Below are 23,006 nucleotides of genomic sequence, written 5' to 3' on the forward strand. Positions count from 1 at the left end.
TTGGGCTGGGGAATTTCTCGCTGTGGGCCTGTTCTGTGCGTGGCAGGGTGCTGAGCAGCATCCCTGGCCTCTGCCTGCTAGTTGCCAGTAGCACCTCCTACTTATGACAGTCAAAACTGTCCTCAGCCATTGTCACATGTTCCCAGTAGGGTCTGGGAGGCAAAATCACCCCAGCTGAAAACCTCCGCTCTGCTCCATTCCTGATTCACAGACTGCCAGATTGTCATCTTCACCCTTGGTGGGGCTGTCTCCTCTCTAGGAGGCTCCCTTAGGGTCCCAGCTCATTTCTGGTAATCAGAAATTCGGGCCTAGCCATTGATGTCTTCTCAGGAAGTTCATTGATCCCTTATTTTGTGTCTAGTAATGAAGTTTATTGACCAGGGAGGGCCAATGGCAGTTTGTAAACAGAGCCCGAGTCCATTGGCAGGTGGAGGAAATGCTGGGAGTGGGGTGGGGGACAATGTGTCCCCTCAGAGCAGAAAGCAAGCTGGAGTGCAGGCTGTACCTGGAGCCTGGGCCTGAGTGACAGGCCAACCCCAGAGGCCACTAAGCTTGGACGTCAGGCTATCTGACATGTCAGGGAAGGACATGCCATATTCAAAAAGTGGGTGCTGAGGCCTCCTGGGTCCCCTTGAGGATCACGTTTTCTTAGTCTTTTCCCCACCAGACTCTTAGGAACAGAGCTGACCTTACATGGCCCAGGAGTAACATGTCCTAGGCTTTCCCTTGGGGACCCTGCAGGCTCTTCTGAGCCACCAGGATTAAAAAGGAACTGTCACTTCATTTTTCTTTATGTTCTCAGAGAAACCAGCAGCTTGAGACATCAAAAACGTGAGCCTCAGTCTGAGCAAGGGTGGAGACTAGTTGTCTGGACAGTAACCCTTAGTTCGTAGGGCCCTGCCACTCTTTTCAGAGCCGTTGCACCTGGCCTTTCTAGCTGGAGTCATTTGTGGAAGATGGCCCAGGTGGGATTCTTCTCACCCTCACGAATTAGGAGACATTCATGGACTTGCCGGGGTCTTGAAACAAGTCTGATGGGATTAGGACTAGAGCCCTGTGTTCCCAACTTCTTGTTCAGCCTCCTGCTGGAGTGGGAGGGGACAAATGTCGCCTCTGCAGTGGGAGTGTCAGTGTCACGCACTATCCAGAGACAGCGCTGTCCCTTGGGAGTGCTTCCCGTAAGAAGGCAATGGGCCTGTCTTGAGAACCATCTCCCCAACACACCAGACCACCATGTGCTTGGGATCAGTCAGATTCAGAATGAGGCACTTGGCCTTTGGAAATCCAGGGCTTTTTGCCCTTTGGATCCCAGCTTCAGAGAGCTGGGCTATTTTCCATCAACTTCTCTTTGCTTCAACTCTTTTAGTAGCAGTCTCTTGTCTTAGAGCCCGATGTTGGCTGACACCAGAGGGGGCCCCCAGCCCTGATGCACCCCGGGGGTCAGGCTCCTGACTCGGGGCATCTCTCCTCCCTCCTCACTCCCTGGCCATGCCAAGCCTCACACTCACCGTGCACCTGTCTGGCTTCAAAATCTCTCTGATCCTCCCAGCCTCGTTGAGTCCTCTCAGGTGAGAGTCATGAGCCGATCTGTCTCTTGTCAGCATCACAGTGTAGCCAGCCAGAAAAAGAAACAGGACTTTGAGGTCATTTTTCCACTTTTGTAGAAAGTTAACAGCTCAGAGAACTGAAAGCTATGAAAGAGGTAGAGATTTAGTCAAAAAAAAAAAAAAACAAATATGCAGACATCCCTTTGTAGCTCCCTGACTGATGGCTGTGTTCCTTTCAGTGGGGGTCAACTTGTTCTATTTCTGCATCATCGTTTACCTGTATGGGGACCTTGCCATCTATGCTGCTGCCGTGCCCTTCTCCCTCATGCAGGTGACCTGGTGAGTACCCTCCTGACCCCCAGGCTGGCAGTAGCCAAAGGGGCTTCCTCGGCCAGTCAGGGCAGAGCATCCAGGGGAGAAGCACCATGCCAAGTGAGTTCATTGCATCTAGGGAATGCAGATGCCCAGGCGCTTTTCTGCACAGACCACAGCCAGCCATGCTGTCTGTCTTTAGCTCATGTCACTGTCCCCTTCCCTGCCCCAGTAGGTTCCCACCAAGGGCTCCTGAGTCTCTGGGAAATGGTGCTGCAGGAACAAGGAGGGCACGTCCTCAGAGATGCATCCTGCAAAGTGCTTTGTGAAAAGTCTGATTGTTGGTGCTCAGGCAGCTGTGCAGGGAGTGGCTTCTGTCTCCCCCAGCCCAGCCAGGCGGCCTCGCTGAGCCTGGGCCTGCTGTCATTCTTTTTATCAGCAGCGCCGCTGGCAATGACTCCTGCGGTGTGGAAGCAGACACCAAATATAATGACACCGACCGGTGCTGGGGGCCCCTGCGCCGAGTGGACGCCTACCGCATCTACTTGGTGAGTGTCTGTGCCTCTGTGGCCCCTGCCCCAGCCCAGCCTGGGCAGTTGAGGGCATCTGAAGTGCCTTTACTTCCAGGTAGAATCCCTTCCCCAGAGAGGAGGGTCTACCCTTCTCCACACTCTGGCTAAGCACTGGGGCCTTGGCCCCAGGCAGAAATGGATCGCATCACTAAGAGTGTAGCCCCCAAGGTTCCTGGCAGCAGGCCTCAAAGTCAAGCGTGGTTTGGAGTAGGCACTCAGGTCATAGCCAGATTCAGGACCTTGACTGTTCTAAACTGAGCTCAGGCTCTAGGGCCACCCTCAGCATAGTTCTCCAAGAGTGCCACATCTCATTTTTTTCCAGAAACTTTCCATATTTTGACCTTACTCCTGGCTAGCTCAAGAGCATATGGTTCGATGCTGGGTCTGGCCGTAAACATCCTCTCCAGATAGGGAAGGGTCAGCCCAGCTCTCTTCCTATCTTCCCTCCTCTCATTCTCCCAGCGGACAAGAGAAGACGATGAATCTCCAGGCTCGTTCTTGATTGCTTTGTGCTGTTGGCGGGGGGCAGGGAGCTGAATAATATGCCAGACAGGTCCTGGATAATAAGATACAAAACCAGAGACAGTTATTTATCTCTGCCTACTTTCGGGGCGGGACTCAGACATGTTTTTCTTTAACTGTTGCAGTATCTGTTAATATTCTCTGCTTCCTCTTGGTCCTCCTCAGCCCTGACATAAATTTAGGTGTGCTAGGTGACACACAGTGTGACACGTGGCCACTTGGCTGATCTGGAGCAGGGAGGCAGGGACCAAGAGACAGTCAAGCTTTTCAGGGAGCTGGCCTCCTGACTTCATTATCCCTGTCTGAGGAAAGGTTTCCACAGGCCCTGCAGGGAATTTGGGGTTGGATTTGTTAACCCCAAGGGGACACTGAATGGTTTTTCTTGCCCTCCTAGTCCCACTCTACAGCCGTGCTGCAGGAGCCCTATGGCCTGGGCCGTGGAGAGGTTGGTTTTCCTCTCTGCATCTCTGGAGCAGTCAGCTAATGGTCGGTGTTTCTTCTGCACATTCATGTGTGGCTAGCAGTTTTTCTTTTAGTAGAGCTGCGTCCCTGATTCCTCCGTTGCAGGTCTGGTGGGAATTTGGTAGCAGGTTAATTGTCTGACACCCTTCTCTACCTCCGCCAGCCTTGGGGCGGGAAAAGGCACCAGCATGGCAGCCGGAGGGGTGAGCCCAGGCACTAGCAGCACAGCTGAGGCTCGTTAGCCTCTTAGCACTCAACAAACCATGATTGATAAAATTAGCAGAGGTATTAGTAAGTGAAAGGCCCCATCTGGATCTCTAGCAGGGTAGATGGGCAGAAGGAGGGGATGGAGGATGGGGTTTGAGTGGCTCAGACAGACACGGTGGCCAATATTCAGGGCAGAGCAGCCATAGCAGAGCCAGTCTGGTGGGTCTTTGCTGGGGAGGCTGCTGGAATCTAAAGACCGTGCCAGGCAAACTCCCTGCCCACCAGCAAAACAGATACTGCGCGTTGGGAATATTGGCTGCTGCTATTTGCCTGATAAATTATTTAGAAGCATTATTCTTGCCTTGTTAAATGGTTCCCTCACTTATTCCTATAAACCTTCCACATGATGGAAGCCTCCCTCCCTGGATCTCAATAACTCTCTGACCGAACAGAAGGAACCCTTCAGGAAAACAGACGGGCATTAATTACTGCTTTCATCTCCCAGATATTGCACTTATAACTCATAGAGCTAATTGTCATCAGAGCCTGCAAAAGCCACGAAAACAGGAAGCAGAGGCCGCAGAACAGGAGTGGAGACCCTGACTGCCCACGAGAGCCTTTTTTTTCTGGGCCGGTGACAGTATCCTTCCCCCGTAGCCCAGTCCCCTGCTGGGGGCTTCTGTTTGCTCAGAGGCTTTTGGTTTGCATGGGCTCTTCTACCCAGTTTGGAGAAATCAAGGCAGATGGGCCTTGGCATTGTCTCAGAAGTCACTTCACAGTTTTGCATGTGGCTCCCAGGGTGTGAAGTTCTGCAGAACAGTAGCCTGCTGTTCCCCTGACCCCGAACTCTGGTGCTTTCTTTGCTCTGCAGGCCCTTCCCCTCCCTCAGTGAGTTGGAAGGGGCAGAGTGACTGGCGGAAGAGGTTGGCAAAGATGTGTGTGTCCTCCCTCAGTCCTGAGCTCTCCTGCAAGTGATGATGGCATCTTCCCCTCCCAAGTCTGACCTGCAGGGCTTATCCCTGTGTGTCTTTGTAAAGGTCAGGGGAGTTAGATTCCATCAGCTGGCCCCTTGGGCCCCAGAGGAGGAGGGCTGTGCTTACCCGCTGCCCCCTGGTCATTCTGTTTCAGAAGATTGTCCGTCCCTTCTAGGGACGCCACGCTACCTTTTACCACCAGCTGTTTCTGATTTTACTGCCACCCAGACTTCACTCAAAGTGTTCAGCAAGGCAGCGAGCAGGTCAGGGGAGGATTGAAAGCACCTCCCTACTCTGCACACAGATCTTGTTTGTCTCAGGTAGATGAAGCCCCTACCCAGCCTGCATTTTTAAAAGGGCCTACTAATAACCGCTTCTTCATTGCCATTCTGCAACAGTAGTTCTGGGGGACAGAGATACAGACTTTTATATTGTAGTCTAACTTTCAGAAAGCCTTCTGGAAGCGATTCTTCTGCGTCTTCCCAGGAATGCTCCTGAGATGTACACGCACAGTGAGAATCCTTGCTGTAGTAACTGTCTCCAGGGCTGGCCTGTGTGTAGCATCATGATTACTTACAAAAAGGGAGATGCTTCTACCAGCAGCTCCCAGTGACCTCCCAAAGCCCTTGACCTTCGCCAGTGGAAAATTCCAACCCCCCTCCTGTGCCTGACGACCCTTGTCCGTATCCTGTGCTTCCCGGCGCAGCTGATATGCGTCACTTTCTCCCTCTCCTTCCCTGGAGGAGCCACAGAGCAGGGTGTCATAGGGCGCAGGTCCCCTGAATTACTGGCTGCTTCAGTGGGCTCTCTGGGGTGTCCCAGCAGGCCACTGCAGCTGGAGCCAGCGGTGACCTCTGCCCTGTTATTAGAGCCCGTGAAGATTATCATCAGGATCCGCTATCAGCTGACCTTGGATTCTCAGGCACCCACCCACCCATCCCTCCTGCTCTTTTGAAAAATCAAATGGGAATATGCAAGATGCTCCAGCTCTTTCAAACGGGTAACCTTGCCTCCAGGCTAGGGAACGTCTCAGGATTCTTTCTGCAGTTTCTCCGGCTTTGGTAGGCAACACAGTCAGAAGTTGGCATTTCATTCCTTCCTCTACAGCATGAAGGGGCCAGGGGCCCCTGGTGAGGTGATAGGATTGTGTATGAACCAGTTCTGTTTGGGACTCAGACTGTCCCAAGTGTCTGGGACACAGACGTGTGTCACTCTCCCCTGGGACCAAGGGCACTGCCCAGCACCTTTGTTGCACTTCCTCATTCCTGCATCACCTCCCAGCCGATATTCCTGTCCCCTGCCTGGACCCATCCCTCCTATAGAGAGTCAGAGGGAAGCAGTGGTCAGAGGGGACAGTGGGGACTCCCAGGTGCTGAAAGCCTCTCACCGTTAGACAGAACAAGCAGCATCCACCGCTCACAGGTGGACAGATGCTGCTGGGTCGCAGGTGGCCCGGCAGGACCTGGCCGAACAGAGCCGGGAGCGCAGATGGCAGAGTGGAGCTTATGCCTGGCTGGAGACCCGGCTGCAAACTGGCTGTGTTGAGCAGGGGGCCCCTCGTTGGCTGTCCTGGGACAGGACAAGGTCACCCTGGCCTGCTATCCTGCCTTGAACACAGGAGCTGTGAGATCCACCTCCAGGGCACAGGTGACTCAGGAGAGGGATACAGCCTGCAAGTGCCTGGCCAGTACCCTGCCACCCCGTGTGACAGAGAGAGTCTTCCCAAGCTCCCTCCAGATACCCCCTTGAAGAAGTGGAGGGCCAGGGGGATTTCTGTCTGCTAGCCTCTCTTCCTAGAGGGTGAGATCAGTCTCAGATTCAGGCTCACGTTGACACCAGAAGGGTCAAGGGTCCTTCCAGGCCTTCGCTCCAGCCCTGTTTTCTCTCGCTCTGCCAGGATTCCATCTTGGCTCCCTCTCACTTGGCAACACTGGCCTTTGTCCGTTTGCAACACTTAAAATGGTGTGCAGTCCCCATTTCAACACCAAATGGCTTCCTCCTAAAATAGTACCACTCAAGGAGAAAATATCCTTTTCGTGAGGGTGGAGAGGGAGTGATGTGCCCACCTGGCAGTGCCATGCGTGCCGTGAGTGCCCCACCCTCCCACGGTTTACCTTGCATCGGTGTAGCGCATACCAGTGACTTCTGACTCCCAGCCACACAGTAAAGTACACAGTGTCATCCCATTTCACAGTGGGGAAACTGACTCAGACGGGAGCTTCCTGGGATCCTGGAGCTGAAGCAGACAGACAACAGCTCAGCTCTTTGGCCTCTCAGCTCTGTCCTGCCCTGGTGACACAGGCTTGCTCCACTTGCCTGAGACTCAGTTCCATAGGCTCCGCTTTGGGGGTGGTCCCCACTGCCATGTGCAGGCCAGGGCACAGGGCACCTGTTATCAGCCCTGGGAACCTGACGTTTTCAGGCAGTTGGGGTGACACAGCTGAGCATGTTCCCTGGTGAGTGAGCACCTTTGCACGTCTGCCCATCATTGTCACCGACTTGATTGATGCCCCGTCTGCCTTGGTGCCCCTCGCTCCTAGATAGCAAGGCCAGCTTTTCCTGGGCACTCAAGTAGTGTTGGAATTAAGTGCCTCTTCCCAAGGACACTTCCTTCCCCTGCCATGGTCTCTGTTCTTCTAGCGTCAGCCACTGTGCCCTGGGGCTGTGGCATCTGCTAATAAGTGGGTCAACGCTGCCTTCACTTGAATATTTATTCTTACCAGTGCTGGGGCAGGAGGTGGCTTAGAGGCCTTCAGGACCAGTGAGGAAGGAAAATTAGTGAAGCAGCAAGTTTTAGGAGCAGCAGTGACTTCACCGGACTTGGAGACTCTGGGGACACTGTGCCACCTGCCTCCCAGGCACCACTCCTGTTGCTTTCAACATGAGTGGTGCCCCCAGAGCACAACTCCAGTAGAACACAGGTGAACACTGCCCCCAGGTTTGTGCAGCGTTGAGCTGGGGATTGGAGTGAAGCGCAGTCAGACAGCAAAGGTGACCCGGGTAGGGCCCGGCAAGAACGTGGACAGGATAAGCGAGCTGTCTCTGGGAGGAGTCTAGCGGGGTGGCCCATCTAGAAACGGAATGCAGGAACCTCAGCCCAGAAAGCAGACAGCCTGTCAAGAGTGTCCCTTCCTGGGCGACATCCACCCTCTCGTCTGGTTCGTGTGAGTTAGGACTCAGCCTCACACCAAACCAAGACGAGTCAGGAGGAGACTCCAGGATACCTGGAGGGGGAAGGGTGTTGTTTCCAGGGTCAGGGACATCCAAGTGCCTCCTTCATAGGATGGTGACCATGTGGGGGCTCACTGGGGTGACCCGTGAAGTCCATCTTTCCTTTCCTTTTCTTTCTCCTCCCTCCCAACGCACCTCTTGTCACTTCCTCCTCATTCAGTTCTGGAGACTCTAGAAAGGTCGGGTTTGTTTTGCCTTTCACCCTTTCCTCCCCTCTCGCCTGTGGAGAGATGCCTGTCACACCTGGTGGCACCGCAGGTGCGCTGAGTACAGTCGTTCTAACCCGTGCCCACCACCGCCAGGAGCTGGACTCGGTGAGCCTTCAAGGTGTCTTCAGCCAGCTTTGGTGTGGGGTTGTGAGCCCCTAAGATGCGTGTCCCAGGTCCTGTGTGTCCCGCACATGCTGAGCTTTCTGCAGTCATCCCATGAGACTGGGTTTCAAGGAAGAATGAATTTCTTCCCCACACCCCAAAAATGTACGTGCCCATACCCGCTACCCAAGCAGAGCTGGGAATCTAATGCTGGGTGAACTCTTAACTTCAGGCAGTGACCGTGCTCAGACTGAAATGGTGACCTCAGAGGATTAGCTTGTCTCTTTCTTTTTCAAGGAAATCAATAATACAGGGACAGGCCTGTGTTGTTCTTGCTTGCTTGCTTTTTTTCCTGAGGAGCTGTCTATATATCTTAGACCAGGAATGGCTTCTTGTCCTTCCATGTGCTTTCCATCTCCCTACCCCAGCCCTCCCTAAATGAAAGTCAGGTTGCCTGTCACTCACTCCCACACTGCAGCTTGTCTCTCTAACTCCTAGGCAGGGACAGCGTGAGCCCCCACCACCCCACCCATTCCTCCGCCACTGCTGCTCCTGTCTGAGCAAGACCCCTGTCCCTCCTTTCTTCCCCGAGTTGCCCCAGCCTATCCCCTCACCTCGCTGAGGACACTTAGGTGACGCCTCCCTGTGGCTGCCTCCTTCACCCTCACCCCAGTGCCCATGCTTTCTCCTGCTCAGTGAGAGGGTTGCTGTTTTTGTTTTTAATGTCACTCTCAGGGATGTGGGTTCAGTTGACTGGCATTATGCCCACCATCCCTCACGCCCCATGACCTGTCTCCACTTTGGCCAATACCTGTGCGCCAGTTGAGAGGACGATGCCTAGTCCCCTGTGCCACTGCCTCCATGGTCTCAGTACAGGTGCCAGACTGGGGGACTCGGGGTCACAAGGCAGCAGGCAGTGGCTTCTTCCCCCACCACTCCCTTCCCCAGCTTGGAAGCTGCTCATGGGCCTCCGTCGAGGTCCTGAGGGGTGACGGGATCTTACGTTCTTGCTTCTGAGCTGGTAACTGACCTAGCCCCTTCACAGGATGTCAGTGGGGTGTCTCTGGCCCTGGTAGAATGTGCAGGTTGGGTATCCCTTCCCCAAAATATTTGGAACCAGAAGCGTTTCTGATTTCAGATTTTCTTCAGATTTTAGAATGTCTGCATTATACTTACAGTAGAGCATCTCAAATCCAAAATTCCAACATGTTCCAATGAGCATTTCCTTTGAGGATCGTGTCAGTGCTCAAAAAGTTTCAGATTTTGGAGCTTTTCAGATGTTGGATATTTGGATTTGGGGTGCTTAGCCTAAACCATATTTCCTTTTTTTGAGACAGAGTCTCACTCTGTCGCCCAGGCTGGAGTGCAGTGGCACAATTTTGGCTCACTGCAAGCTCCGCCTCCCGGGTTCTCGCCATTCTCCTGCCTCAGCCTCCCAAGTAGCTGGGACTATGGGCACCCGGCACCACGCCCAGCTTATTTTTTTTTTTTTTTTTTGTATTTTTAGTAGAGACGGGGTTTCACCATGTTAGCCAGGATGGTGTAGATCTCCTGACCTCGTGATCCACCCACCTTGGCCTCCCAAAGTGCTGGGATTACAGGTGTGAGCCACTGCACCCAGTCTAAACCATATTTCTTTACCCCTATCTCATTGTCTGTAAAATAATGAGTACAGCCTTGCAAAGACCACCTGCCCACAGCAAGCCAGTTTTACTCCCAGGCACGCGGGGAAAACGGCAGTGTAACTTACCTGGTTGCTCATCCCTCACCCTACCACCATTCACCAATTTACCCAGGAAGTGAATGGAGATGGGAAATGATCTGTTGCCATGACCTTGACCCCCACACACCCACCATTCTTAACTCCTAGGAACCCCATTATATGAAAATCCAAAGGTATAAAATAAATTGGGAGGGTAGTTACTTGTTACGAAGTGATTCCTTACTTTACAGAAGGATTTGCTTCAGATTTTTCTTAAGTACTTAGTTTCCCTAGTGTATTTAAAATGTTATTCTGTGAAAATCCAGCATTTATAAAACAACTTTAGGATCCCTTCTCTTGTGTAAAGGGAGGTATCTGTGTATTCATATGCAAAGGTGCAGAACCCCAAAGCCCAGTTCATGTTGCTGGAGAAACAGGCAGACAGGGCTTGGGGTGGATATCATAGGCAGCCCACCTGAAAGAGGTAACCAGCAATGCCCCTTCCCCTCTCCCCATCCACATCCCTGAGCTGCGAGAGCTCCGCGGAGCCTGATAAGTGTATACCCGAGCCCCACACCTGTGCACAGGCCAATTTGGTTGGGAAGCTTCCAAGTAGGGCTCCGTGGGGGAGTATCCATTCCTGCTGGGGACCTTCTGTGCTGAGCTTTTTCAGGACTGTTTCTTTGCAGGTCTCATACTGATCCCAGTCAGACCCCGAGCTCAAGGCTTGAGCCCTCCTTGTTTGTGAGTGGTGCAGTCAGGGATAAAAACCCGGTGTGCCTCACTTCCCAGGCTACCTGGGCTGATCCTGGCCACTGACCCGTGTGTTCACACGCATTTCCTGTCATTCCCCTCGAGAAACTGAGCCCCGGGCAGACTCCCAAAGCTCAACAGCCCAGTCCGTCCCACACTCTGCACCCCCTCTGCTTCCAGGACTCCCATTTCTGGGCAAAGAACTAAAAATAATTTTATTATATTTGTTAAGGGTACATCCCAGTTGTTGATTTCAGATCTCTCCCTGCCACCTTTTTTTATTTTTTATTTTTTTCTTCATTTCACAAAAAAAAGTACCAAAAAACCTCCATAGTCTGTGGAATCTAGCAACCTCCCAGTATTTTGAAAGTAACGTGGAATGTTCTTAAATATTTTGTGCTAACTAAAATGAAAACTGTATATGCCAAACTGTTTTTCTTCTGCTCCGTGTCTGTCTGCTCCTTTTATCCTGTAGATCAGTCTGTGGCATTTGTGGTGGCCCTGCCAAGTTTTGTGAGGCTGTGCTATTCCCTGAACGATGCTTGCTCTGTTACAGGGTGCATATCATAAGCAGAACCTGATGTCTTTCTAAATAGCGCTCCAGGGCCCTAGCAGTAATTGTTTAATTAAATAAAGCACTCACTCTAAAGTAATAGCCATGATCCTCCATGTGGCCGGTGTCCCAGCCAGCAGTGCTGGCCCTGCACACTGGCTCAGAAGCAGCACCTGTGTGCAGAGAAGAAATAGCTGAGTGTGCGCTCTGCAGTGCACCCTGGCCTTGAGAGGAGCCACAGAACCCCAGAGGGTTTACAGCCAGCAGAGAGGTGCGAGGGACTCAGCTATGACGGCCCTTACACAGAGCTGAACGATTAGGGTGCATGTTAATGATGATATCGGATGAATTAGCATAAGCCCAGATGTCTTGTGGATTCACTGACAGTGGACCAAGGAACATTTTCATAAGCCTCAGGTACAAAGGAGGCACTGGGGTTGTGGCAGCAGATACCCCATGTGAGTGTGACTCTAGAATGGTCATGAGCCTCCGCAGGGCATGTGTAGTTTGGCTGTGGCAAGAACTTCCTTCAACCATGGATTGAGACATTTTCTGAACACCTTGATGGGAAGAGAATGCAGGGCCCTGTATCGGGTATTGGGCGCTGGCTGAGGCTGGGAGGCCTCTGCAGTCTGTGATGTCCAAGCAATTGTGGCACCTTCTCCCACACTACTGCAGGGAGGCTGTGCTTCACCTGAGAGGCAGGTGAACAGTCTCTGGGAGCACTTCCCAGCTGGTCCCCTTCCTCTGGATCAGGAAAGTGTTTCTGAAGATCTGGTTGCCCGACCACTGGCACAAGAATGCCTTCGGGCTCTTCATAAAAATGGAGATTCTTGGGTCCTGCGCCAGGCCTGATGCAGCATATGCTAAGGCCATGGGGCCCAGGAATCTGCATTTCCAACCAGTTCTGAGGAGAATTCTGTGTGCTCTTCCCTTTGAGAAATCCTGCTGGTGCAGACCTCTCAAAGTGATGAAAGGTGTCCCAGGGAGAGGCCCACTCTGGTCTTCCTTCAAGAACTGCTTCCCACCGCACTGTGGTGGAGACAGCTGTCAGGGTCTTCCCGTGCCAGCCTCTTGCAGGGAAAGGAGAGGGGCTGGGCCATCCACAGGTCTCTGGCCTGGCGCTACCACATCCTGGAGTCCACACCTAAGGCGCTGCTAGAGAGAAGAGGGGCTCTGCATGCCCACTGGCTCGGGGCTGCTTTGTCACCTGCGGCTGACAGGTACCTCCCATGTCCCTAGTGGGTGATGCTCTAGGCTTCCCCTGCAGCTTCCTCTGAAGCTGCTGGTTGGGGGCTCTAGACCCCACAGCGTGCCAGCTCCCCGGAGAGGGCGTCTCACTCTGACCCCCGACTAGGGAGGAAGCTGGGGGCTTGCTGATGTCACTTCTCAAACCCACTTCAACACAGCTTGTTAATCAGCCAGCTTGATGTGCCGTCTCCCCTCCGTCCCGCCTCCAAGGTTACTCAGTTCCTGGTCTATTTCGAGGCCAGACGTCAGCAGAGAAGGGGTGGAGCCAGCTGGGCCTGTGCAGCCCTCTCTGCAGGGCACCCGTGTTCTGGGCACCTGACTTCCTTCCCTCCCTCGCTTCCTCCAGCTCCTGCTGGAGCGTTCCCACTGCCATTGCTCTTCCTGCGCCGAGAGCATGGACCGAGGAAGGGAAGATGCCGAGAGTGTCTCAAGCGATCACCTGGCACCTCTCCTTGAGTGACGCACAAGCTCCGGGCAGCAGAGGGCGATGGCACTGCCTCCTCCTGTTCCCAGGGCAGGGCTGGGAATTGACAGCAAGACTCTGGGCACCAAAAGCCATCAGATGCCAGCTGGTTACTGGAGACGCAAGCGGCCTTGGGTTCCAAGGTCCGTGGGCACACGCATCACCACCACTGAATGTTCTGAGCAGTTCAATTCCTGATAGAATCAGGTGGTTGGAGATGTGGGTGTTTTTTCCCAAGGAAACTGAGGGGCTAGATTGATGGCCCGGAGGGTCCCCCATCCTCTGTCACTCACGGCACAGCCCACCTGTTCCTCTCACGCCCTCTTGTTCTTAGGATCTGTGAGGACCAAGTTGACCCCTAGCCTGGCCCCAACAGTGGTAGCCCAGCCCCCAGCAGTTATGTGGCCAAGCAAGGATTGCCCCAGCCTTCTCACTGGTATAAGATAGTGGTATACTGTGACCCAGGCTAACCCAGGCCCAGCATCTCAAGGCACAGCCGTCAGGGAGAATAATGCTGTGTACCCATCCCCTCCCTCCTCCTTGACATCCAGCATAAATACTAAAAGAGCTGTTTTTGTAGAGAGATCTCAAGAGCTAAAACATGATAGCCAGTAAACCACGCCCGTAGTGCCCAGAGAAGTTTTAGTCCTTGCATCTGTTAATTCGGCCGAGGAGAGCCCGGAAGAGACGTTATCATGCTCTTCAGAACTGCCAAACCCTCTAGAAGAGCCCTGTCTTTCCTCACAGTTCCCATTTTCCTCCTGCCATGAGGAAGAAAGGCTTCTCTAGAGCCTGCCCTAAAAAGTGGGCATCCCTTGCTCTGTCTCCCATCAGGTTCCCTGGGAGGGCCTAGGATGGCCTTTTCACTCCTCTGTCCCAATAGGATGGGAATGAACTTCCCTGATCTCCACCTACCCCTGTCTATACTCCTAGTTCAAAGGATCAAAGTCCCTTTTAAAAACCTCATCATGGCTGGGCGCGGTGGCTCAAGCCTGTAATCCCAGCACTTTGGGAGGCCGAGACGGGCGGATCACGAGGTCAGGAGATCGAGACCATCCTGGCTAACACGGTGAAACCTCGTCTCTACTAAAATACAAAACTAGCTGGGCGAGGTGGCGGGCGCCTGTAGTCCCAGCTACTCGGGAGGCTGAGGCAGGAGAATGGCGTAAATCCGGGAGGCGGAGCTTGCAGTGAGCTGAGATCTGGCCACTGCACTCCAGCCTGGGCGACAGAGCGAGACTCCGCCTCAAAAAAAAAAAAAAAAAAAAACTCGTCATGTTAGGAGGGGTGTCCCGCCCCAGGGCTCCATGACTAGGGACAGCCTGTCACAGCCCCCACCCTGGTGTTCAGACCCAGCCCCTCACAGCAGAACTGCCCCAGGGTCATGAAGGTTTTCTGTGTCAACCCTGACTTTAGGTCAGTCTGATTGCCATCTCTCTGCTTAAAACCCTGTAGAAGCTCCTCTTCAGAAAGCAAAGTCTAAACTCCGTCACATGGCATGGTCTGCCCCAGTCTCATTCTGGAGCCTTCTCTCTCTCCCAGACACCCCCCACCCCGCCACCAGTGTCTTCCCCAGACGTCGAGTGCTTTCACGTTCTGGCCCACCACGTGCCTGTGCCTTGCTTTGGAGTCAGAGAAGCGTTCCCCTAGTCCGCACTGAGCTCAGGGCCCCTCTTCCCCCACCCCTTGCCATGGCGTTATTTGGGCTTTTATGATTATTCCGTTCCTTGGCCTCATTGTGAGCTCCTCTAGGACACGGGCTGCATTTCGTTCACCTTTCCATCTAGAGCCAGCGTGGCCCGTCACAGCACGGTTGCTTCCCGAAGGTTGGAATAAGGAAAACTGCTTACAGGTGGATGCCACTGCTGGGCCTGTGGTGGGGCATTGGCACACATCCCTCCCCTGGGCCTTGGCCTGCTGGTGGCCAGAGCCCACCATAGCTAGTGGCTGCTGCTCCGGTGAGACAGACTCATGCACAGCCGGCCCCTCCTTTCCCAGCGGGCGGGTCATCCTCTGGTCCTCGCTGCCAGGACAAGCTTCCCCTCCGCAAGGGCCAGGGCACCCCATCTTTGGGGGGCAGAAGTGGAAGGGAGCAGCTGGAATCCGTCCACTACCATGAAGTCACAGACGGCTCGCCACCCATCTCCTTCTCCGCTACCACCAATTTGCATCTGAAATTTGGACAGTGACAGATTAGAGTAGGCGCCAGCTCCAGAGACAAGGCTGTTCCTCACGTCCCACAGCCTTGCGCACATGCACCCTCTGCCCCACCCCAGCTCCTCACGTAACATCTGTGAAGCTCTCCTAGGTCAAGGTCAGAACCCATGGTCTTTTAACCTGGACGTGCAGCTGCTAGATTCCGTGGCCCTCCGTCAGGCTTGTGAGGAGCCGGGCTGTCCTCTATAAACCCTGATGGCTCATAATCATTAGGCAAATGACTGTGTGGGTTTTCCACAATATTTATCTTCCCCTCCCCACCAAACCACAAGGGTTGCAGCTCTAGCATCAAATACTTGGAACTCTGCCCACCATCGGGTACCATCTGGCTTTTCAGCCGAGAAAGAGCCCACACAGGCAGGCAACTTGTCCTCCAGTGAGAGGGTGAGGGAAGCACCAGCCAGGCCAGGCCAAGGCCACTGGGCCAGCCCAGTCCTCCTGCCCTGAAGGTGCCAGCCTTGAGGCCAGCCTTGAGGGGGCCACAGAGTGGATGGCAGAGGAGACAGCCCTTCCATCAGGGTGTAAGCAAAGGAGGCAGTTGAATGCTCTCAAGAGGGACCGGGCTTTGACTGCAGATAGCCTGGTTCAAATCCCTGCCGCATCCAAGTAGTGTAAGGTTTGGGACAAATGAATCCCTCTCAACCTCAGTTTTCTAAAGTGGAAACAGTCACCAAGGCACAGGTGTCTGCAGGGAGGAGCTCGCCTTGGAAGATGCCATCCTGCCTGGGCACTCTGGTCGTGCCTGGCAGTGCCAGTCCACTTGCTGGTTCAGAGCCTAGTCTTCCCTGCCCCGGGGCAGAGCCTTCTCTAGAATGACAGACATCAGTCTCAAGTCTCTTGGAAAGCTTGGAGAGCTTGGGAAGGTAGAGAAAGGTGTCACATTCAGGGGCTGGGCTCTTGCCACCAGCATCCCCTCAGTGTGAGCCTAATACCAGCTCCCAGCTGGAAGCTTGGAGACAATAGGCAGGGTATTACCAGGTGTGTGGACTCCTCCTGGTTCCAAAGTTGGGTGGAGTGTGCTGCCTGGGGGCCACAGCATGTGTTCTGGGCAGACACAGGCTCCTTCCTGCAGCGGCCACAGTTTCCTGGCAAGTCACAGCCAGGCTGCCCACCCAATGCAGCGGAGCCCCCAGTGGGTCATGGCAGTAGGCTCCCTCCCAGGTGGCGCCTTCCCCCACATGCTTCCCACACACGGGCTCCTATGAGCCACACTCTTCCTGATAGGAAGCTTCCTGATGTTCCTTTTTTACCATCAAGGGGTTAGAGAGAAGATGCTCATTTTGTTGCCTCCCAGAGCTCCAGTAAAGATAGGTTACAAACCTCAGGTCTCGAACTAAGAAATTCAGCATGTCATTTAAGTAGGGGTACGGAGTGTTCAGAGGAGGTGGTTCAGAAAAGGAAGTTATGTGGGTTTTTCTTGGCTCTGTTTCCACTTGCCTTAAAAAGGGGGAAGCAGAGGTTTGAGGAAGGGACCTGGGAAGTTTTCAGCTGTCAAACATTCAAAGGCGGCTCTTCAGCCAGTGTTCGGGGAGTAACAGCAAACCCAAGAACTGCCATCCAGATGCCACTGGTTGTCTCCTTGCTGTCAGGGCTGAGCCTCAGAGCAGACTCCCCCAGGCTCCTCAGGAGTCGTGAGCGATGCCCCAGTGGCTCTGGACTGTCCCGTGCTGTCCAGCTCTCCCTGTCTTTCTCGGAGCCAGCACAGGGGAGTCCAGGGAGCTCTCATCCCATGTAGCCTGCGTCACAGCTGCCATGGGACGGCCAGGCTCCCAGAGCGGGTGCTGCTTCAGTTCTGTGCGGGAAGCTCTCACACATCCCCTTCGTGCTGCCTCCTTCCCAGCCACAAACAGGCTAACATTGCATCCTGGGAGGTGGTGTTCTGGACCTGCAACAGCTCAGGCAGGCGGTGCACCAGAGCTGCTTGAGAACCCTGGCTCCCCAGGTCCAAGGGGTAACATTGCATAAAAGAGACCATCCATCCACCTTTCCCCTGGTTTATTTCTCCCTGAAATCATTCTTCCAGGCTCCCCAGCATCAGAGTCAAATAAATTTGCACAAGTATCTGAGCAGAGGTAGCACAGGCGCCCCACTGTTGGCCAGTCTGTACCTGTACCTAGAAGGTGCCCAGAGTTCATCCTTATCTCCACTAGCCGGACAGAGAGACAGGTTTTTCCTCCCGACCAGCCCCTGGTTGCTGAGCTCCTGCTGCATGGATTTGGTTTCTTTTCTCTGCTTTGTAGCTTGGTGGCCGCTTTAGAACACCCTGCTGGGACCTTCATTTTTGGTTCATGATTGAGTCTGTCTGGAGGCTCAGTGTCCTCCCACCTTTGGGAAGAGCTATAGATCATCCGTCTCTCCACTCACTCGTTCAGAATGAGGCTACCAGCTTGGCGTGAGCAGCCATGGTTTTCTACTGAAGAAGGTGGTGACCCAATGACAAGATGCATAGAGCTGACCTCTAATGCACAAGGGGCATCCACTTCTTTCAAGTCATCTGGGCGTCAGCCATGAATTCTATCTTCAGTCTTCACCTGAATCTTTCAAACTTGGAGTCTATTCAGCAGGCATATCCCAAGGACCTTCTAGTTGAAGGGTTTGGGAAGATCAGGGGGAGCCAGGAACAAGGGACCATGGTAACTTGTTCAAACAGTGCCTTATGGCAGATGTTGGGCTGACACTAATCACTGCTGCAGAGAGGGACGTGCGCTGAGGGAGGCAGCCGGCCTCCACCTGTCCTCATTACTTAACCCTCCATCAGGTACACAGTATCTGAGAACTGGCGGGGGAAAGATCGGCACTGTCTGTCATGCTTGGGTTGGTGTCTAGAACCCAACAGCCTGTCCTGGCACAAATCCCATCCCTTCCCAGGCTCTGGATCAGCCCATTCCTGGGCTGGTCTTCAGGAGGGGTGCTGCTCACCCCCTGCCCTGTTGAGAACGTTTTAGGAAGCTCATCCTTATATAGTTCCTTGTGAAAGTGCGGTCATCCGCAGAATTCGGACGACCTCCTCTAGATGGCATGGTGCCTCTCGTCACAGAGTTTTGGCAAATAAGCCGTGAAAGTGGTTCGTGGGATTTGGTACACACAGGCTGCCGACATGGTTTCTGACACGGCTCCTGCTCTCTTTCTCTGGCAGACATCTTCTGCACGGTGAATGATCCTCTGTGTTTCGTCAGAAGAACTTGGACTGTCCTAACGAGCATTTGTACTATAGTTGAACTTGGGCGGAGATCATGGAAGTCAAATGAGAATAGTACTAGGGCTGGGCAACATGGCTTAAGCCTGGAATCCCAGCACTTTGGGAGGCCAAGGAAGGCAGATTGCTTGAGCTCAGGAGTTTGAAACCAGCCTGGGAAACATGGTGAGACCCTGTCTCTACAAAAAAATACAAAAATTAGCCAGGTATGGTGGCACATGCCTGTAATCTCAGCTATTCAAAAGGCTGAGGTGGGAGGATGGCTTGAGCCTAGGAGGTCAAGGCTGCAATGAGTCATGATCACACCACTGCACTCCAGCTTGGGCAACAGAGCGAGACCTTGTCTCAAAAAACCAAAAAACAAACGAACAAACAAAAAAAATGCATTTGGACCATAGTTGAACTTGGGCGGACCTCATGGAAGTCAAATAAGAATAGTAGAATTGTGGCCGGGCGCGGTGGCTCAAGCCTGTAATCCCAGCACTTTGGGAGGCCAAGACGGGCAGATCACGAGGTCAGGAGATCGAGACCATCCTGGCTAACCCGGTGAAACCCTGTCTCTACTAAAAAATACAAAAAACTAGCCGGGCGAGGTGGCGGGCGCCTGTAGTCCCAGCTACTCGGGAGGCTGAGGCAGGAGAATGGCGTAAACCCAGGAGGCGGAGCTTGCAGTGAGCTGAGATCCGGCCGCTGCACTCTAGCCTAGGTGACAGAGCGAGACTCCGTCTCAAAAAAAAAAAAAAAGAATAGTAGAATAGTATCGGGGGGCAGTCATGGTGGCTCAGGCCTGTAATCCCAGCATTTTGGGAGGCCGAGGCAGGCAGATCACTTGAGGTCAGGAGTTTGTGACTAGCCTGGCCAACATGGGTGAAATCTTGTCTCTACTAAAAATACAAAAATTAGCAAAGCGTGGTGGCATACGCGGCTGAGGCAGGACAATCGCTTGAGCCTGGGAGGTGGAGGTTGCTGTGAGCCAAGATCACACCACTGCACTTCAGCCTGGGCGGCAGAGTGAGACTACCTCAAAAAAAGAAAAAGGAAAAGAATAGTATTGGGGCTAGGCATGGTAGCTCACGTCTGTAATCCTAGCATTTTGGGACGCCGAGGCAGGATGATCACTTGAGGCCAGCAGTTTGAGACGAGCCTGGGCAATATAATGAGACCCCCATCTCTGGAAAAAAAAAAAAAATTAGCAGGATGTGGTGGCATGCATCTGTAGTCCTAGCTACTCGGGAGGCTTAGGCGGGCAGATCACTTGAGCCAAGGAGTTCAGGGCTGCAGTGAGCTATTATCACACCACTGCACTCCAGCCTGTGTGACAGTGCCTCAAAAACAAACAAACAAACAAAAAAAAAAACAATGAAGAATAGTATTGACAACATTCTTACGTTCTTTGGATGGAGCTCCTTGCTTGGCTTCAGGAGTGCTGCGTTCCCCACCAAGATGTTTGGACGGGAGTGATGATCTGGTGTGCGCTGACACAGGGGGTCAGGAAGCCGCGCTCATGTCTGTTGAATGTCTTCTGTGCACACGCTGCATGCTTTGAGGGGTTCAGGAACTTGAAGGGTCTCGCAGTTAGCAGGGACATCAGGATGCAAATCCCACCCTAGCCACATGACCCTGAAGCCTGTGGTCCTTCCGCTGACCCACACTGCCTCAGAACTCACCTTCCTGTGGGTAAATCCCCAGATACTGTAATTCAAGTTGAGAAAATAAAAACTTCCAAACCAAAACGTTCACAGCCACTTGAGAAATAAAAATAGAATCCTTGAACATTTCTTCACTACACTTCAAGGACATGTTGAAAGTTCACTTCCCATTTAGGGATGGGTTCATGCTGAGTTGCCATTAACCCCAATTAACTCTTAACCCCTTGTACCCACCAAGAGCAGCCCTGGAGTCTGGGGAATCCTTTCTTTTATCACTTGAAATAACCTCCAGGATTAGGGAGCTCGGCTGTGCGGTTTGTGTACTCCACCTCTGCCCAGATGAGCCCTCCTGCGCCCTCCTCACTCCAAGCCCCAGTGCTCCGTGGTCAGCCCCCACAGGTTCCTGTACGTTTAGCGTAGCCCTTTTCAACCGTTCAAGGCTTGCTGCTGTGTGAGAAGTGCCTCTGTCACCCCTGCTACCTTAACAGAAATCCCCATCAGCCCCCAGCCCTGGAGTGAGAAGGCTCAGGGTGGACCTGCTGGCCTCCCATGTTGAAACTCCGAGAGCTGACAGCAGGAGTGAAGAGAAAGCCGCTGGTGCCCGAATTCTTGGCTCTAGAAACTCCATCTCACTACACCGTGGAAGCCAAAACCAAAAAAGCCTCATATTTTTAGAGGGAAAGAAATAAGCACACATTTAGAGAACTGCCCACGTAGTAACCAACTAGTCCACTGCCTCAGTAGCGTTCATGGAAGCCAGCGGGTCACAGTGTCACTCCCCTGCCCCGCCCCACTTTGGTTCCAAGCCTTCTTGCTGCTCCAAGATGAGAACAAAAGCATCGCCTGCATGCTTCCCTGGTCACTGCTGGCTGCTTCGGCCACTGGCATTTGTCTCCATGGGACACTGCCCACTTTTCAAGTCTCACTCAGGAGGCAGGGCTGGGAGGGACCCTCTCCTGGGAATCAACAGTCAGCTGACGGCTGCCCTTCCAGGTGTTTTCTCTGTCACTTGGTGCAGAGGGTAACTGTGCGTCACTCTCTGTCCCGTGGGTTGGTTTTGGTGTGGCGTTGCTCAGAAAGTTCTTAAGACATTTGTCCTTTGTTGCAGCCCTCACTTCAGCCCCTCATTCTCCTGTCTCCCCTTTCTTGTGGGTGTTTTGTTTTGAGACAGGATCTCGCTCTGTCACCTAGGCTGGAATGCAATGGTGTGATCTCAGCTCACCACAACCTCACTACAACCTCTGCCTCCTGGGTTCAAGCCATTCTGCTGCCTCAGCCTCCTGAGTAGCTGGGATTACAGGTGCCCGCCACCACACCTGGCTAATTTTTGTATTTTTAGTAGAGATGGGGTTTGGCCATGTTGGCCAGGCTGGTCTTGAACTCCTGACCTCAGGTGATCTGCCCGCCTTGGCCTCCCAAAGTGCTGGGATTACAGGTGTGAGCTACCATGCCCGGCCTCCTGTCTCCCCTTTCTACCAGGGAAGTAGCCCCTGTGTCTTCTTTCCCCTTTTTTGAGGGAACTGAGATGGAACTGTGAGTGTTGTTGAATTGCATCAGACTCCAAGTTCCAGTTGGAATCTGCAGCCCACTCCATCTCCTTCCAGCACTTGGGGTTTTAGTTTTGTCTTGTAAGCATTTTGGTGGGTTGCGGTGGGTGACTATTAGGGACACTGACTCCACTGTCTCCAGAAAGCAGGGATGGAAAGGATCACTCCTTTGAAGAACTTGAGCTTCTTTACTTTAGGTGAAGATGTCTTCTAAGACACCACCCCTCTGGGAGCCAAGCAGACTGAGAGTGGTCACAGTTCACCGGGGTCTGATCCCCTTCCTGTGGGGATCTTGGAGATGCTGGTGATGGTGGGGAGCTGGGCACCCCAGGCTCTTCTCAGGTGCACTCTCTCCTTCATGGAGGGATGGATATCATTCTCCCTGAAGCCAGTGGGTAAACTCAGAGCCATGCTGTTTTGATTTGATGTGTTTCCTAAAATCATAACATGTCGATTCCTCAGCTGTGTTGGGAAGAGTTACTCCCTGGCTGTGTGCTGTTTTCAGGCAGAGCAGATGACTCTTGCCCACGTGCTGCTGGCTTTGCTGGGTCAGGCACTGCCTCTCGCAGGAGACATGGAAAACAAGGCAGGTTAGCAAGACTGGGGCTGCCTCTTCACCCACTCTACCAGGCATTCCCCCCACCAAATACAGTGCATTTTGCAAAGCTTTTGTGAGCATCCCACGTTTGAGAGCCTTCCTAGGTGCTGCGACAAACAAGAATGCAGTCCTTGCCCTCAAAGGGCTTACACTCTGCTGGGGACACAAAATCAACCCAAGAGAAAGCAGCGGTTCAGAGCCCACCAGAATGAAGTCAGGTGGTATCAACTGTGTGTTGGTAATTCAGTCAAGAGCCCCCAGGGACGATTAAAATAGCTTGCAGAGGAGATTGGCACTTGAACAGGGCTCAGAAGCGGGTAGGAGTGAGGAAGGTCACAGGGGAAGATTCTTTGCCAGCAGGAGGGTGAAGGCATGAGATTGAAAATGTGGGGACGGGGTGCCAGAGAGGGGGACGTTCCCTTCTCCCTCTGCTGCTTTCTGGCTGTGTCACTGAACCTCTCCAGCCCCCACAGTTTCCTCATCAGTAAGATGAGGGCATCGTCACCTGCACCAGTGACCTTGCAGGGGGTCATGAGCATGAAATGAAACCGTGTGTGTTAGCACTTGGCAGAGTGTGGAGGGGCTGCAGCTTGGGTAGCAATGTTATCACAGGGCAGCTTTGATAGCACAGGGCAGGGCCGATCAAAGGACCAGTGGCTGGGAAGATGCGGCCTTGGGGTTGGCTCTGACAGATCTGCAAGCAGAGGGTAGGACCCAGAGATTGTACAGCATGTTAAACATGGTGTTTAATTTGAGATTGGCACCAAGTTTAAAATTTCGTTTTGTTTCTCTGACCAGCTAAATAGGCAGAGAAATTTGGGGATGGGGAAGTAAGTGTCTACCCGCTTTACTTCTGTGCTCTGATGCTGACACCCTCACTCACATGCTCCTGTGTGGTGCGGTTAAACAAAGGGCGTAACACGTTGCCAGTCCTGGACT

At 53.2% G+C, this 23,006-nt stretch overlaps 1 protein-coding gene across 3 annotated transcripts in view; it reads left to right on the top strand.

Annotated features, from left to right (window-relative positions):
- SLC38A12 (solute carrier family 38 member 12) overlaps positions 1 to 23,006 on the top strand; it is a 63,165-nt gene that overhangs the window by 15,953 nt on the left and 24,206 nt on the right. For 2 of the 3 annotated variants that reach the window (XM_017884807.1, XM_017884808.1), the window contains exons 7-8: positions 1,787 to 1,886; positions 2,299 to 2,407. In XM_017884807.1, the coding sequence (XP_017740296.1) occupies positions 1,787 to 1,886; positions 2,299 to 2,407 (209 nt within the window). The remainder of the gene's footprint in view (positions 1 to 1,786; positions 1,887 to 2,298; positions 2,408 to 23,006) is intronic. The other variant, XM_017884809.1, reaches the window with a different exon arrangement.

Source organism: Rhinopithecus bieti, unplaced genomic scaffold (assembly GCF_001698545.2).
Source record: "Rhinopithecus bieti isolate Rb0 unplaced genomic scaffold, ASM169854v2 scaffold_13400, whole genome shotgun sequence".
Taxonomy (NCBI): Eukaryota; Metazoa; Chordata; class Mammalia; order Primates; family Cercopithecidae; genus Rhinopithecus; species Rhinopithecus bieti.